The 17,327-nt window shown below is 36.1% G+C and overlaps 1 protein-coding gene across 1 annotated transcript; it reads right to left on the bottom strand.

Moving 5' to 3' along the window:
* Positions 1 to 2,384: 2,384 nt before the first annotated feature.
* Positions 2,385 to 7,316, bottom strand: LOC143606820 (transcription initiation factor IIA large subunit-like). The gene is made up of 11 exons (XM_077082461.1): positions 7,048 to 7,316; positions 6,043 to 6,216; positions 5,416 to 5,620; positions 5,255 to 5,302; positions 5,101 to 5,159; positions 3,622 to 3,741; positions 3,267 to 3,380; positions 3,126 to 3,189; positions 2,859 to 3,019; positions 2,699 to 2,782; positions 2,385 to 2,515 (listed from the first exon to the last, which is right to left on the bottom strand). The coding sequence occupies exons 1-11, from the start codon at positions 7,174 to 7,176 to the stop codon at positions 2,492 to 2,494; spliced, it is 1,182 nt and encodes a 393-aa protein (XP_076938576.1). The 5' UTR covers positions 7,177 to 7,316; the 3' UTR covers positions 2,385 to 2,491.
* Between the last annotated feature and the right edge of the window lie 10,011 nt (positions 7,317 to 17,327).

Below are 17,327 nucleotides of genomic sequence, written 5' to 3'. Positions count from 1 at the left end.
TCACTCCTCTTTTTGATCATTTTGAGAATTATCCCAATTATTTATCTTTCACCTAACACAAACATCTTCACCATCAAAAAGTAAAAATAAAAATAAAAAACCTCTATATAAAACTCATTTATCTTTAACCTAACACATACATCTTCAACCTTAAAACCTAAAATCACTTTCATCATCTTCAACAATCCGGCCGTCAAACCCTCCGGCTTCTTCCTCCCAATCGGAAAAATTAAATAAAAAGGAAGAATAAAGTAAGAAAGTGAAAGAGATGTAGCATACGCGTGATCTGGCACGCCGTCGGATCGGACTGGTGCGTGATTACCGGGCAGCCTTAGAAAGCCCAACCCACTTTCAAGGTTAAGCTCGATCTGGCTAACCTCTTACAAATTTATCTCTTCTTTGTTAGAATCGGTGGTCTCGGAAATAAATTATGTATAAAATCTCTCCTCTCTTACTTGCATTTTTTGTGTGGAAAACACTTATTATGGCAGAAGATGCGCTTTATAAGATTTCAAGATCAAACGCCTAAGATCGTGAATGTGGATCGGATAGAGGCGGATATCGTGGTCGAGGAGGTGAAGAAGGTCAAGAATGTGAAGAATATGGATGTTGTGAAGAATGATGGTGTGAAGAAGACGTTGATGCCGGTCTTCCTCGAGGCAGGGTTTTCGCACCTTGGGAGGGAAGTTGCCGATGCCACCATCAATGCTGCTAAAAAGTATGGAGGTGTCACTTATCAGGTTGTGTGGGAATATCTAAAATCACAATCACAATAGGTTAGGTTAGTTTTGGTTGGTTGTTAGTTGGAGGATGTTTAAGATTTGAGATTGTTAGGGGCTTTTGTAAATTCAATATTAACACTTTTGGGGCCTACTTTTGGTTATCTAATGAGGATAGATTATAATGAGGATAGTTTAATCTTGTTGTTGTTATTATTATTATCTTTAAGTATCTCTTCTTTCTTTTTTGCAACTTGGAATAAAAAAGGTATTTTTGACTTTAAATTGGTCATTTATTTTAGTGTATGTATGCTGCATCATTTGGATTTTGGGTTGTTTGGTTTTGCATTAAATGATGGTTGTCGATCAATACAAAATAAGTTTTGGGTTGTGATTGAACGGATGGTTGACCCTTTCGCCTCTTGAACCACAAGAAAATAACGCCCCTTTGCCGACAAAGATCGAACCCTTTTCTATTTTTGTTCTCGCCACCCAACAACCCGCACATACCAAATCATCAAACACAAACCAAAGTAGATTTCTTTCCACCAAAATAAATATTTTTAAAATACCATGATATAGATAAAACAAATGCATGATCAGGTCGGCTTACTTTACCATTTCCCACTTTCTTCATATCATTAACAATTAATGTGCTAGTTTAATTATTAAAAGTACAACATTATAATAAAGTTTCAAATCTTTGAATACACTTGCTAGTTGTAACTTGAAACTATAAACCACAAACGAAAATCATTCCTTAAAGAGACAGACGCATACAATTCCACTTCCCTCCAATAAGAAAAGGTTTCATCCCGAGATCATCAACCTTCAGAATGGCTATCCTTGTCATTAGCAGCTGCAAGGGTACAAGGAAATAAAATTAATATTTTGACCTTTCAAACCAACATTTTATTATTATTATTATTATTATATTTATTGGTTTCTTTATTTGTTTCTTTTTTTTAATATAATAATAATAAGGTAACGATTTGAAAGGGCTTCATACGCTACACCAGTTTGTTGTAAAACGCTCATATGGTGATGTAGCGTCACATGACGCATAACGCCCCCATAAGGGCTCCATCCACTGCATATAGTATTATATTTAGTTATTTACTAGCTTTACAAACATATTTGAATATGTGTTAAGGTGTTTTAATTGGATTTATTTTGCATGTGTATCCAATTATGTTTAGCACTTTCTATAAATATCCAAATTTTATCTTTTACTACAATGCATAATGTGGATAAAATTGCTTTATGTTTGTACGTATAGGTGCATGTCACTCGAAAAAGAATTTAGGCTAGAAACTAGAAAATATATATTTGTATTATGTTTGTATTTAAATGCTAGCTTTGATTAGCCAATGAGCATTTTAATTATTTTCCCACTTTTTAGCCACTTCTCCGACAAGTCTATGACATGGCAATAAAGTTTGTAATCTAGTACTCAACCATAATCACATTTACATCATATAACATATTGAAAAAATAATGCAGTTTAATATAAAAAGTTAACAAAATCCAAAGGGTATAACCGTAATAAGTTGCCCCATGAAAGACAAGTGGTTTTTTTCATGAGACTTAAAACCCATAAAAGAGTACTAGGACCAAACCAAAAGCTCTCTCAACTATATATACATCATCAGGTAACCAACCCATTCACCTCAACCGAGTTAGTTTTCACTTAAAACAGACCTTCACTTCTCTACTTGTTTTTTGAGCTCGGCCCACCCTCGGTAGCACCATTGAACTTTTATTGGTCACAATCAGAAGTCAAACTCCCCCGTTGCCTGAGAGATACAATGCGGTTACAATAAAAATTCAAATATTCGAATATAGGCGATTTAGGAGGATTGTATGCATTTTAGATCTTTCTTTTAATTAACCCGTTTGAGATCATACATAAATCGAATCAACCAACTCAAAAGTATACGGGTCGAATCGAGTAAGATGTGAAATAGGAAAAGTCAAACCTTGTTGAACAAAACATCTTTGTTGTTTATATGCATGATACCGTCCTTGAGAGTGCACCTCCACCTGCTCTTGGCTCGAGTCACCTGCTCAGTTAAGATAATTAAAACCTAGAACAAAACTATGAAACATATAATACACACAGACACACAAATGATATACCTTGTCGAACTGAGCAAGAACCAGATGCTGAGTATTGAGTTCCTCGCCTTGGTCCACATCATCAAGATCATCGTCATCATCATTTTCATTCAAAGGCTCATCTTCATCATCATCTAAAGCATCATTCTGATTGATCAAAGCAGGAGTCGGTGCTTGTAGCTCTGAAAATAATTCATACAACACGAGACAACAAATTCAGACCCACTAATAACAAAAAAACACAAAAATATCCGTTTAAAAGTAAAAAAAACACAAAAATCAGTTTACCTTGTGGAGCAGGTGTGTTTGCTACATTGTAGTCTTCACTGACAACTCCTTGATAGTTGTAAATCTTCAATCACAACAAAACAGTTAATCAGTTCAGTTATAAACACTAAAACTCACATATGCTTACGTGGTGGTGCTTACATTTGGTGTAGAAAGTGCATCATCATAGGGATCGGGAATAGGCCCGTCTAGTTGAGGAATCCTAGAAGTCAACTTAAGTCCTTGACCAAGTTGCTGTTTGCTTCCTTGACCAACCTGAAAAGACAAAACATGGGTCAAACGTTTCATCATACGAAAACAAGAAAAAAAACTATTGAGGATGAAACAGAATGAATGGGATAACATCATTCATGTCCCTTATAGCTGTTTTTATTCCATCTTTGCTTCTTCCTAATGTCGTTAATTCATTTTAATGTCCATCACCTCTTCAAAACATGTTTTTAATTAATTAAAAGTTAAAAATAAATACTTCCAGTAGCCAAAAAGAAGTGTTTACCTCAAGTTTATCAGTTATCACATCTGCAGCTCCGTCTTGCTGAGGTATATATCCACCCGGACGATATGGAGGAGGCATCTCATCCCTCTTGCGTTTTCCAGCAGATAAATGCAAGAAATCCTATAATTAAACATTATAATCAATAACAAAAACTTCTATAAAACGTTATATATATTATATATGCTCACTTTAGTTTTAGTTCCTATAATTGAGATGTGGATTTTAAGGTGGTGTTTGGTTTGCTGTTAAGAACCCACTACAGCCGAATCAATATAAAGACTGACTCATACTAATATTATCAACATTTTAAATAACACATAGTAGCTCTCAAGCTTATGATTTAACAAGTTACATTAAACTTTTAAATGTATGGTACGAAGCATTAAACGTTGACCATAAACAAATGTGGGCATGACATATAGGCTAATAATATACTATGTACATAACTAACAAATTAGCTAACAAAACATAACACAAGTAACAACTTTTTCTGTGGCCAACAATTTAAGCTAAATTGAAGAAATGTAACAAACTTTTGTACTTTGAATTCCATATGCTTACAAACTAACTTGAGCCAATCAAATACAATCTATTCCCGAGCATAGAGTATCAAACTAAAAACAAGTAAAATTTACAAGATACGTTAATAACATAGAGCTTATCAAAGAGTTTCTGGATACTGAATCAATTGTCTTTTCAAACAGCCTATTATATCACCCATATTAAAGTAATACAACCTTTATTCTAGTCTTTGAACTTTATACATTTTAATGAAAGTATTTGTGTTAGCAAAGAAATAGTATGTTAATAAGATAGGAAGAGTAGCACACAGCTAAGAAAATAATTTAGTTAATTTGGTGCTAAAAGCATAATAGGAAAGTAAAGCTTTGATACAAAACTACGGACAATCACTCACTAGAGAAAGAAAATAAATACTGTCTAGTTGCAAATCCGCATGTCTAATCTATCCAATCATTGAATATTTGTCGTTCGCATTCTTAAATAAGCTAGTATATGAGAAAGCAGTCTGTCTAAAACGAGACAAGATATAATATAGTATGTATAAATCATGCAGACGTAAAAAAAATCAGGTTTATTCCAACAAGCCAAATTTGCTTGCTAATTACTAGCTGCTTGTAAAGCTTGATCCTTGCTGGCAGAAAGAGAAACGAAAACTTTTATATGGTTGAAGTGAAGAAACATGCCATTAATGACACCTTTAATAATGATATATGCATTTACAGGTTTGATCTTTTGCCTTCTGTGAGACGCACGATTTTAAGTAGATGACGTCGTTTTTACTCTTATGTCTATTAAAAGTGAACATGTAGTTGAAGTTATAAATTACAATCACATTTCAATCATGTCATAATTGAGAAAGGAGAAAAGTATGTCAGCACAATTTGTCTTTACCACATACAAGTATAAAAATAGAAATAACTATTGCATAATAATGATAGTAGCATTGCTAATGGTAACCTGAGTTGTTGGCTGATTGGCTGCTCCTCTGTCCACATCTTCACGACCTTCCACATAAGCTGACACAACACATACAATAACATAAATGTAAATGATGCATGCATATATTTAAACTCATATACATGTTCAATACCACCATTCAGATAAATCTTACCAATATTCACGTCTAGAGGAGGCCTTTGGTTCATCCAAGGAGATGGTGCTTGCTGTATAAAAAATTAAATGTTGACAATCACAACAACTTTTAGTTCAAATAACAAATTTTGGCCAAGAATACATTTTGCATAGCTAATGAAAAGAATAAGAAAACTGCACTTGCCATGTATGCACTAGGCCTTCCAGCTCTGTCTGCAGCTCCATTCTCGTTTATAGAAGAATAATCACTCGGGGTGATCGGAGTACCTCCAGTAGGTATATTGTATGAACTCTCCATGGTCCCTGGTAATGGTGTTAGAGCTGTTCCTGGTAATGGTGTTTGACCAGGCAAAGGTGTTTGTACCATTGGAGTCTGCATTGGTGTCTGCAGATAACATTCCACATATAAAAAACAAGCCAACAATAATATGACCAACTAATAATCAGTTTATCTGTTATATACTCATCCTCCACACAAGACAGACCTTTAAACAACAGACTTAACTTCTAGATAATGATTTTTTCTGAAAACTACGTCACAAAATCATGGATGCTCACTTACAAAGTAGTAAAACCTAAACAATTAAATAACTATTACATTTCAAAAGAACACGAATAGTTCTAATTCACGACTGAATTGTGGCGCCACGTGGCATTCAGCCATTGGACCAAGCAAAATGTTTTTTTTAACTTCATACATGTTTACCTAATCTCGTGGTTTGCCTATTTTTACCTTCGTTTAGGTTAAAGCCTACATGGTCTATATTAGTTTTTCACATAATCACAAAACAGCAATCGATTACTCACCGGAGGGAAAAGCATATCAGCAGTCGGAGTTTCATACTCTTCCGGACCTTCATACGGCACATTCAAATCATGAACCGTGTTCGACGCAGCTCCAGGAGCCATCGACTTCGCCACAGAAGATCTATCAATCGGACCAACTACCGCACCAGCTTGCATCATCTTCAACTCCCATAACTACACAAACAACCAAAACAGCACACACGTCACCAATTCCACAACCACAGATTCACACAGAACTCACCTAAAACAAAACTGTAACGCTAGATCTACAGTTCTACACTAAAAACAAATCACCGATCGAAATTCGAAAGTTGGAATACAAACAAGAACAAAAAAAATAAAAATATGAACTCACTACATAGTTCGTTGAGAATAGAGCTGTTCAAAAAGTTCGAATCTAAACAAGCTAGCTCAGCTCGATTTCTAAACGAGCTGAGCAGAGAGCAGAGCCGGCTCGGCTCGATTTCTAAACAAGCTGAGCTCAAGCAAGGGCCAGCTCAGCTTGTTATCACTTTAAACTAAACCCTAAATTATATACAAACCAAAAGAATAATACTAATAGCATACCTAAATAAGAAAAAATAAAAATAATACATATATTATGCGAAAAAGAAAACATATGATGTTATAAAGTCTCTTAGTTTAAAAAATTTATATAAAAAGTTTGTTAAAATTATATTTCTTTCTTTTATATATCATTATCCGTAAAAGTAAAAAAAAATTAAAGAGCTCGGCTCATGCTTTAAACTAGCCAAAGCTCGAGCTCCATTTTCAGCTCAATAAAGTAAACGAGCCGAGCTCAACCAGCTCGTTAAATTTCGAGCTCGCCTTCACCGAGTCCGCCATTGAAACTCGACAACGACAGATTGACACAAAACTCACCTTAAACAAACTCGGAACCCTAGAAACCCTAGATCTACAGTTCTATTACTAAAACACAAATCACCGAGAGTTGTAAATTAAAAGCACGTAATGAATTAATAATAATAGAAAGAATTGACTGACTCCTTGAAGTTCGTTAAGAACGCCTTCACCAGGGCCGCCATTGAGGATGAATTCATCACGGACTTTGTTGATGACGTCTTCGATGACCTGGATGTACACACTGCTCGTCGTGCTTGAGCTGCCTGCCATTTAATTAATTAATTAATTGTACAGTGAGAGAAGATGAATTGAAGGTATGAATTGGGTTTTAGGGCTTGGAGATTGATTTTGATGTGCGGAACAGAAAAAGGAATAAAGAGAGGAATATAAATAGGTTTGCATCCGTCTCTTCTTTATATGTGTGTGTGAGATTATTATTATTATTATTGTTGTTGTCGTCGTCGTCTACGTGCCCTCCCTCCTACACTGTCACCAAAATTACAATTTCCATCCTATCCTATCTACTACTTTTTTTTTTAACTTTTTTTAATTTACTATTAAAATAAATAAGCCTGGGCTCGAGCTTAACGAGCATATATATTAATTTCATATAGCACCACAGTCAAGTTCGTGTTGAAATTCGACTCGTTAAAGGTATTGCACATGCTCGAGCCGAGCTTAGTATCACATACCAGATATACAAAGGCTGGATTGATTGCTTGTTTGTGCTTGAACGCTTGAGTTTGTTGGCGAGTACCAGACTACATTGGCACGGCCTCAGTGGGATAAAAAACACGTACATGTCTAGTTGTGTTTGCACAACGAACGTCGTTGGTGCGAGCTGTTGTCGCTTGTCTAACGAGTTTGATGCAGGACAAAAGCAATGGACCCTGATCATAAGCGGGATGGAATGCTTGGGTTTTGGGCGCCACATGGAATCAGAAGGATTACTTCATGAAATTAGGTCTATTTAAGATTTTCTCAAAATATATAAAAATATTTAAAAACGTATATAAATAAATTCATAAATAATAAACAAGTCAAGAGCGAGCTTGAAACAACAACACATGAGCCGAGCTCGAGCTATGGTAAGTCAAAACAAGCCTAGTCAAGCTTCGGCTCGGCTTGGCTCATTTACACCCCTAGTAAAATGGAGTTAAAATTTTATTAACTTCACACTATACAGTCGGGATTTGGCTCATTTAGCCGCCGCACGTGTCTGATTCGACATAGTGTCACAGACCAAATATTCAAAGATTGGGTTGTGTGTAATGTGTTTACGCAATTACGCTTGAACAAACGTGTCACATGTTATCTTTATTTAATTTTTTTTACTTCTTGCATACAAATATCAATGTTATGCATGTACTATGTTTTTTAAACTTTTTTTTAAACTGATTTGTTCATATTTTCTATTTCTTTTTTTAATACAATAAAGAATAATAATACTGATCCATTTTGTTTGAATAAAGCAAAAAATGGGTTTTAAGAATTTTGCATTTGCATAAACCAAGCATAAATACGTGTCATCTAATATCTCACCCATATAGAGAAGAAAGAGAAGGGAAAATCGTGTGACCTGTTTGACCTATTTTCATTTTAGCTAAATTTTAATTTTCCTTATTTCATCCTTTATGAATGAATATACGTCTAACTAAATTTACCCATTTTCATATAAATTTGTTGTTTTTTCCATTGACAATAATCCTAACTTACCTTGTAGTTTAATGAAAATTTGGTATTTTCATATATCTTTTGGACCGATAAGTAGTTAGCTTATGGCATCCGAAATATTCCCGCTTCGTACAAGAGGAAAAGGAATCAGTCTTGCGTTTTTAACAAACTTTCAAATTCGAAGGCATTAGAATCATTTGTTTTCTCTCCATTAAAGGTCATCACAATCAGAAAGTCAAATTATGAAAAGTCAAAACGGATATATAGTTATCTTTTTATGCATGAACTACTCGGCGTGGAAAATCTTTTTCTTCTTTTCGGGGCAATTGCTTTTCTGTCACTTGCATTCGTGTTGCTCTATGTTCCCGAAACAAAAGGGCTGAGCTTGGAAGAAATTGAAAACAAATCTTGTAAGTGAAGATGTTGTTTGACTTTTCTCTAAGTTCTTAAAACCCGAGGCACAAAACTATAAATCCCTTTCAAGTAAACACCAAACATATTATTAGTTTTGTATGTATATGTATATGTTTCCGTACATTATACAACGTTCATGTGTAATATACAAAAATAATTTTAGTTTTAAACATACTTTATTTCTCTTATGTATTTAGATGGTTCCTCTTCATGCATATGGCAATTGATAACAACTAAATCTTATTTGCCTTGATATTTTTATTCATCATTAGATTTATTGTACAACATATATTTGTTTATCACTCAAATTTCTGTAACAAATGCAATTTTTTACAACGACTTACATCACCAGCAGCATGTTACTTATAATATTTACATGTTGGTTAAGTCCGCATTCTGAATGTGATCAATTTGCTTTATAAGACTATCTCCAATACATAAGTTGAAGGATGCCCATAGACCATAGTAGCCCTTACAAGCCCTTCACCATCAAAGAACCATGCCCTTAATTGTTTGAAGCAACCAAGCCCTTCCGCATATGTGCCTTTTCATTTATAAAATTAATGATATTTTTGTTTATTTTATAAAATTAATAATATTATTTTGTGACAATAGGTGGAAATAGTAATTTACACATGTTGTGAACTCAAAAGTACTAAAGTGAAGGCTTTGTACTGGAGGGTATTGTTTTGTAACTAAATTTCACTATTTTGTAAGTAAGGCACCACCAAAACTGCTAATACTACTTGAGGAAAAAATGCATATTCAAAATATTAGTATAAAGTTCATTGTTGTGTACATCTAATCTAGCTAAGAACACATTTCATATATAGACTACCAGTAAACACACAAGCATGTTCACTTGTTTTATTTATAAACTTCAGATTGTTATTGAAATGTATTTAGTGTGTGTTTTCGTTTTCGAAACCCGAGTTATTTGAATGATACCGTTTAAACAGTGTTTTAAATACGTAATTGTGTTTAATAAAAAGTAGATACATACGTAATTGTATCTAATTTATTTTTATGATAATGTTATATAAATTTTTGATCTTATGTATCATATACTATACTGGCTATAATTTTTCAATAACAAATGTCGGTACCATAACGAACCGAACCCCTATCGACCAAATTCTCGTTGCGTCCCCGCTGTAACGCGTGGGCTTTTCAACTAGTTTACACACGCGCGCGCGCAGAATGGTTGTAACCCAGATACAACTTTTGTAGACTAAAGTACAAACACACAAAGCTCTTTGTTATGAGTTTTGAACCTTTTGATTTGAAATACATTTATATATATGAAAAATATAACCTGACACTCTATATTTAAAATTAAATAAAAAATTTCATTTAGGAAAAGAAAAACGTACAAGAATTTGATTTACATGGGTTGTCTTTAAGTGTAACAAACAGCTATCACTTTCATTATATGGGTTGTCTTTTAGTGTAGCGTACAACTATCACTTTTATTATAGTCAATTTCATTATATGGGTTGTCTTTTAGTGTAACGTACAGCTATCACTTTCACTTTATTCAGTCACGAGAAGGTTTCGAAAACCAACCATATTTCTTTTATTTTAAACAATGTCTACCAGGGCACATCAACTCTCGGGGGGGGGGGGGGGGGGCTAGGAAGTAAGTTTGTTTGGGTTGTTATGCAGTTGGAAGAGGTTAGGAGATTGAGATTGTTAGGGTTATCGTAGCTAGCTTTTTGTAAATCTAACACTTTTGGGGGTTGTTTAACTAATCAGAAATATATCTAATCTAGTTTTATCTTCTTCTTCTTCTTGTTATTATAATTATTATTAGTATTATTATCTTTTATGCACATTACATGTTAATTATATTATGTGTTATTCAAAATTCCACTCGTCAAAGTAAGTTCGCGTTTTGCATAACACGAGAATGATTTGGGGAGTTCAAAAGATGTGTGCATACATAATCATCTCTTATAACATGTGCTACTTGTTGTGATGATGATTGGGGAAACTCTGGTAGTAAGATTAGGTAGAGGTTAACCAAACCCAATCTTTTTTGTTGAGTTATGCCTCTTGATTCTCTTGTGTCCAGTGAAAGAACCGCCTAAACATACTTTTTTGGTAGATTATAGAATGTATAACTACAAATTTGTGAACAACTTCAATCAATTTTTTACACTTGATCCTATATTCCTATTGGTGTTATGAATTTTTTTTGACCCATTGGTTGCATGAAAAAACTGTATAAAGCGATCATGGTTTTGGTTTTTCGTAGGTGGTGATTACAGGAAGCAATAGCTAAAAAACATAAAACACATGTGTATTATACACCGAAAACTATTTTTGTTTATGTTTAACGATAATTATATAAAAATTATATAGATATTCGTTGTTCCAATCAATACTTTGTAGCTCGAATGATTTATTGGTAACGGAGAAGATGAGCGATGAATTTTAGTTCGTTTTTTTGTGGTGAATTTAAAAGTGTCAAGGGCCTTTGCATATAAGATATTTGTTTTTATTTTTTTAAGTGATCCTAGTTCTACTATTCTTTTTTATTTTCAGATTTTTGTTTTTAAAGTACATAAGGGTATATCGACCGGGGCGGATGGTTATTTTTTTTCTTTTAAATTAACAAGGATATCGGTAACTTAATATGGATTTAACTAAAAGTTTAATGCAATTAGTATAAAGAACGTAATTTGTAACAAATTGATTACATTAAGGATGTCTAGTGCTGATAGTAAACATTAAGGGTGAAGTATATACATCAATGACAAAATCTATAATTTACTTAAGAAAAACTAGGTAACCAAACTCAATAATGAATAATCATGGTTGCACATGCATTTAAATGTCAAGTTAAGGGATGTAAAGTGGTAATTAAGAGACTTGAGGGTTAATGGGCAAGAATTCGAACTTGAGAAGCATTAAACAACAAAAAAAAATCCTAATCCCTTGCTTGATTCATGTGATTTCTTCAAGAGGTGACTGATAAAAACCTATTGAATCAAGTCAGAATCGCTTGTTTTATTGACCATAAAGCCTAAAGGCATGAAAAATGTAAGAATCACAAAACTAAATAGGAAACGGTAAAAATCGTGAAATTGAATGAACCGTCAAGGCTATAAATATGCGTTTGGTTAAATCTAGAGGGGTAATGTTCAACAACTATTTAACAAGGTTAAAAAATGTATGTCCTTTTATGATATTTTAAACCATATGAAAACCTAGCATGCGGTACGGATCAAACATGGACGGGTAAGGATCATCCAAGAGTCAACATCTCAAAAAAAAAAAAAAGGACTAAAAAGACAAAAGAAAAAAAAAGTCTAGACATCATATTTAAATTATTCTGATTCTAATAAAATATGATTATCCCAATTTAAAGTGTGATCGTAGAGTGTTATTTTAAAAGTTGTGAAATGTTGGATTATAAGGTAAATAAAAGACAAAAGTAAAGTAACTAGTGAAAATACATAACCCTTGTGGAACGTGTCTAAAATCCAAATATATGGTACTGGGACTTGTTCTGTTAACGGAACAATTTTTTTCTTCCATATGTTTGTCAAGTGAAGCCAGTTTGCAATAGAAAAAAAAAGCAAGACATAAACTCTCATAGTGAAGATATTAGTCTCATCATGTAATCAAGCAATATTATGAAAGTTCAAAGGTTAATTCGACCGTGAAGCTTAGCCCTATCATATGTTACTGGTTCGAAGTTAGAGACAGACTATTCACTATTATATGGGGGCATTTCCAACTTTGGGAATGTTAAATAATTAAAGCATCCATCACACATATGTCTTTTTCTGATCAATCACACAAATACGATAACAAAGAATCACACATACTGATGTTGCTTTTTCTTTCAACAAATCGCATAGATTAACTTTGTTTCTTCTCTCAATGATACACACAAATTGACGTGTTTCTATTTCTCGATCATTCACACTGATGCAACCGTCTTCCCTAGTGGGTTTGATTCTTCCTTGTTGCTCTCTTCTTCATTTGGTTGTCGGTCAACAGAGAGCTTTGAATACATGCTATCTTCTTGATTCAAACGCTACTAGTTTCTCGCTTATGATTCGTTCTTTCTTGCTAATGATGATATAGTTTTAGATATTATTTTGAGTAAACCGGAAAAATCGTTACTGTAACACCCCGACCAAAGGCGGATTATACATCGGGGCGCCACATATTGCTTCATTACTCGCGACACTATTGGTGTCAATATTTATTAATACACATTTTATCGCGCACGCGCAGCGGGGAAAATAAAGAACATAAATCAAACATAAATCAATATATTATAAATTATAACATTCAAACAACATTAACTTGTCTTGATACATTTTAATTCTAGGTCCAAAAGTAAAAACGTCCTACGTGTCCACAAGCTCCAAAACAGCTACTGCAAACCTGAACATGTGTTAAAATAAACGTCAAACACTTGCGTGTTGGTGAGAAATCAAGTTTAATAGATAATCATAGATAATCACAGTAAATCTGCGCGCAACACGTGTATGTCTAGAGTTTAACAAGGGTGTAATCAGATTGTGATCAAGCCTAAGATAGTTCATAGATCATAGTTCAATCCATGCTCCCAATTGAGCATAAAAACGAGAAAACATCTGTGCAAGTGTAAACAAAGAAAACCGTAAACGATAGGTCTCCCGTGTTCAACTAATGGTACCAACGGAACTGCGGAATAGGCCGAACAAAGCGGTTAATGATACACACATACAAATAAACAGCCAAGTAAACGTCCTCAACACATGGGATACTGCGCGACTAAAGTTCATAAACAAGTTTAAGACTCAAGTTTTGTATGAACACATGAACATCCCAAAGCATTTAAAATAAAAAGGGATTAGATACGAGATAACTCACATGATAAACGATGCGGTGATAGATAAAGCAAGAACCAACTTTAAACAAGCACAAGTTAACCTATAAATAAGATTATTGTTTTAATGATTTGTTTTAAGTCTTGATTATAAGTTAGCATAATTAATAAGTAAACTATTATATATAATATATATTACCGGAAAAGCAGGAAGAACAAGGAGGAAGACGGAGGCAGAGAGGAAGACGGCAGAGAGAGCAAGGAGCAAGAGAACAGGAGAGATTAAGTGTTTTGTGTGTGATGTGTTAGGAAAAATAATATTATTATTTATAGAGAAACCCTAGGGAACACAATCCTAGAAAAGGGGAAAAGATCTCAAAAAGCAAAAGATATCAAAAAGCATAAGAATCCAAAAGCAAAAGATATCAAAAGATATGGCAGCTGCAGGGGGCAAGATAAAGCTGACAGGGAACAGTAACAGGCATGGGCAGGTCAGATAAAGGTACTGGTCAAGCATGGCAAAAGCAGATCTCAAAAGATAATGTCAGTCACTTTTTCTGCCAACCAATGGGGTTGGTACGCATGCTGCGCCGAAAGTAACTATTCAGACATAAAGCAGATTAGGTCAACAGCTCAAAAGATAAGATAACACAAAAGCAACGGCTAGATTCAACACAAGAAAACTCAAAGGGTACAGCGCGAGAAGGCTAAGGCGCGAAGGCAAACACAGAAGGTCAAGAGAGCGCGAACGCGAAGGTAGACAAAAACAACCTTAACGCGTCGCGGAAAGAACTATATTTCCATGCGCACTGCGGGAAGAACCACATTTCTTAGCGCGCCGCGGGAGGAACTAAGATTCCTAGCGCGCCGCGGGAAGAACTATAATTCTTCGCGCGTCGAGGGAACTACAAATCCTTAGCGCGTCGCGGGAAGCGTTCGTCTCGCGTAACGCAGGAACAGATGGTCTTCACGCAGGATTCCTTGTAAGGGGTCTGGCGCGTGGAGCTGCGCAGACATCCTTAGGCGGGAAGGAACAAAGGACAAGCAAAGAGTTAGAAGAAAGAGGGAAGCAAGGCTTAAGGGCGGGACGGCGACAAGAGGGAAAAGAAGGCGGAAAGAGAGAAAAGGAGAGGGGCGGGACAGCGGGAAGGAAACGAAAGGCGGGAAGGAAAATACATATTATTATTAAAAATAAAATACAAGTATAAATATTAAATAATAAAAGAGAGATCGGGTCAGAGAAACGGGTACCTGGGTCGGGTCGGATCGGGGCAGATGTCACAGTCTCCCCTACTTTAAGAAATTTCGTCCCGAAATTTATCTCGAAGTAGGTTGCGCAGAGAACAGGTGCGGGTACTTGATCTTCATTTGATCTTCCCTTTCCCATGTAAACTCGGCTCCGCGCTTGGACTCCCAGCGAACTTTCACGATAGGGATACGACTGCGCTTGGTTTGCTTAACCTCGCGATCCATAATCTCAACAGGCTTCTCAATGAAATGCATGGATTCATCAACTTGAACTTCATCAAGTGGAATGTGAAGGTTCTCGTCAGCTAAACACTTCTTGAGATTGGAAACATGGAACGTTGGATGCACATTACTGAGCGCGAGCGGCAGGTCAAGTCTGTAGGCAACTTTTCCCACACGCGCGAGAATCTTGAATGGACCAACATAACGAGGAGCAAGCTTACCCTTCTTCCCAAAGCGGACAACACCTTTCCAAGGCGACACTTTGAGGAGAACAAGATCACCAACTTGAAATTCGAGAGGCTTTCGCCTACGATCTGCGTAACTCTTCTGTCGGCTTCTGGCAGTCAGCAAATGATCACGGATCTTGGCGATTTTATCGGTTGTCTCTTGAACAAGTTCGGGTCCTGTGATTTGAGTTTCACCCACTTCGCTCCAACAAATCGGGGAGCGGCACTTACGACCGTAAAGTGCTTCAAATGGGGCCATACCGATACTGGAATGATAGCTGTTGTTATAAGAAAACTCGATCAAAGGCAGGTGTGAATCCCAATTACCTCCAAAATCAAGAACACAAGATCGGAGCATATCCTCAAGAGTTTGAATAGTTCGCTCAGACTGACCGTCAGTCTGAGGATGATATGCCGTACTCATGTCCAAGCGAGTTCCTAGCGCAGATTGGAGAGATTTCCAAAAGCGAGATATAAAACGGCCATCGCGATCGGATATGATGCTCAAAGGAGTACCATGGCGGCAGACGATTTCCTTGACATAAAGCTGCGCGAGATGCTCAACACGGTAGTTTTCACGAATGGGCAGAAAGTGAGCAGATTTAGTCAATCGATCCACTACTACCCAAATGCTATCATGTTTGCTTGCTGTCAAAGGTAACTTGGTAATAAAGTCCATCGCTATACCTTCCCATTTCCACGTAGGAATTTCTGGTTGTTCGAGCAAACCAGATGGCGCTGGTGTTCAGCTTTAACTTTAGAACAAGTCAGGCACTTAGCTACGAACACAGCAATATCCTTTTTCATACCGGGCCACCAATAAGTTATGCGCAAATCCTTGTACATCTTATCAGCGCCGGGATGAATAGAATACCGAGATTTGTGCGCTTCACTCAGGATATCAGCGCGAAGATTCTCATCACAAGGGATCCAGATGCGATTGAGATAGCAGAGAATTCCACTCAGATTAGGGACAAAGAGTGCTTCCGCGCCACACGCTAACTCGGCGCGAAGGTTACCATTACTGATGGATGCGCGCTGCGCGTCACGAATACGCGATTCAAGGTTGCTTTGAATCGGCGCGAAGTGAAGCTGGGTGCGCGGCAAGATACAGTTAAGTTGGCAGGGTTTTCGGCTGAGCGCATCGGCTACCACATTAGCCTTACCAGGATGATACCGGATCTCACAATCGTAATCGCTGATGAGTTCGTTCCATCGGCGTTGCCTCATGTTAAGTTCCTTTTGATCAAAGATATGCTGAAGGCTTTTATGGTCAGTGTAAAGGATACACTTAGTACCATAAAGGTAGTGTCTCCAGATCTTCAAGGCAAAAACAACTGCACCAAGCTCGAGGTCGTGAGTTGTATAATTCTTTTCATGAACCTTAAGTTGCCTTGATGCGTAAGCGATAACCTTGCCTCGTTGCATAAGAACACAACCGAGACCTTGGTTGGATGCATCGCAATACACGACAAAATCATCATTACCCTCAGGTAGCGCAAGAACAGGAGCTTCACACAACAAACGCTTGAGCGTTAGAAAGGCTTCTTCTTGCTTCGAGCCCCAAATATACGGTTTACCTTTGTGTGTCAGAGCTGTTAAAGGCAAAGCGATCTTTGAGAAGTTCGAAATGAAACGCCGGTAATAACCAGCTAAGCCCAGAAAGGAACGGATCTCAGAAGGAGAGGATGGCGTAATCCAGTTCTTGATTGCTTCAATCTTGGATGGGTCGACATGAATACCCATCTTGTTTACAACATGACCAAGAAACTGTACTTCATCAGACCAAAATTCACACTTGGAAA

The sequence above is a fragment of the Bidens hawaiensis genome, unplaced genomic scaffold, assembly GCF_021521415.1.
Source record: "Bidens hawaiensis isolate Kalapana, Puna unplaced genomic scaffold, B.hawaiensis_p1.1 tig00077439_1, whole genome shotgun sequence".
NCBI lineage: Eukaryota > Viridiplantae > Streptophyta > Magnoliopsida > Asterales > Asteraceae > Bidens > Bidens hawaiensis.
Note: the sequence above shows the minus strand (reverse complement) of the source record. Positions and strands in the feature narration are given on the sequence as shown.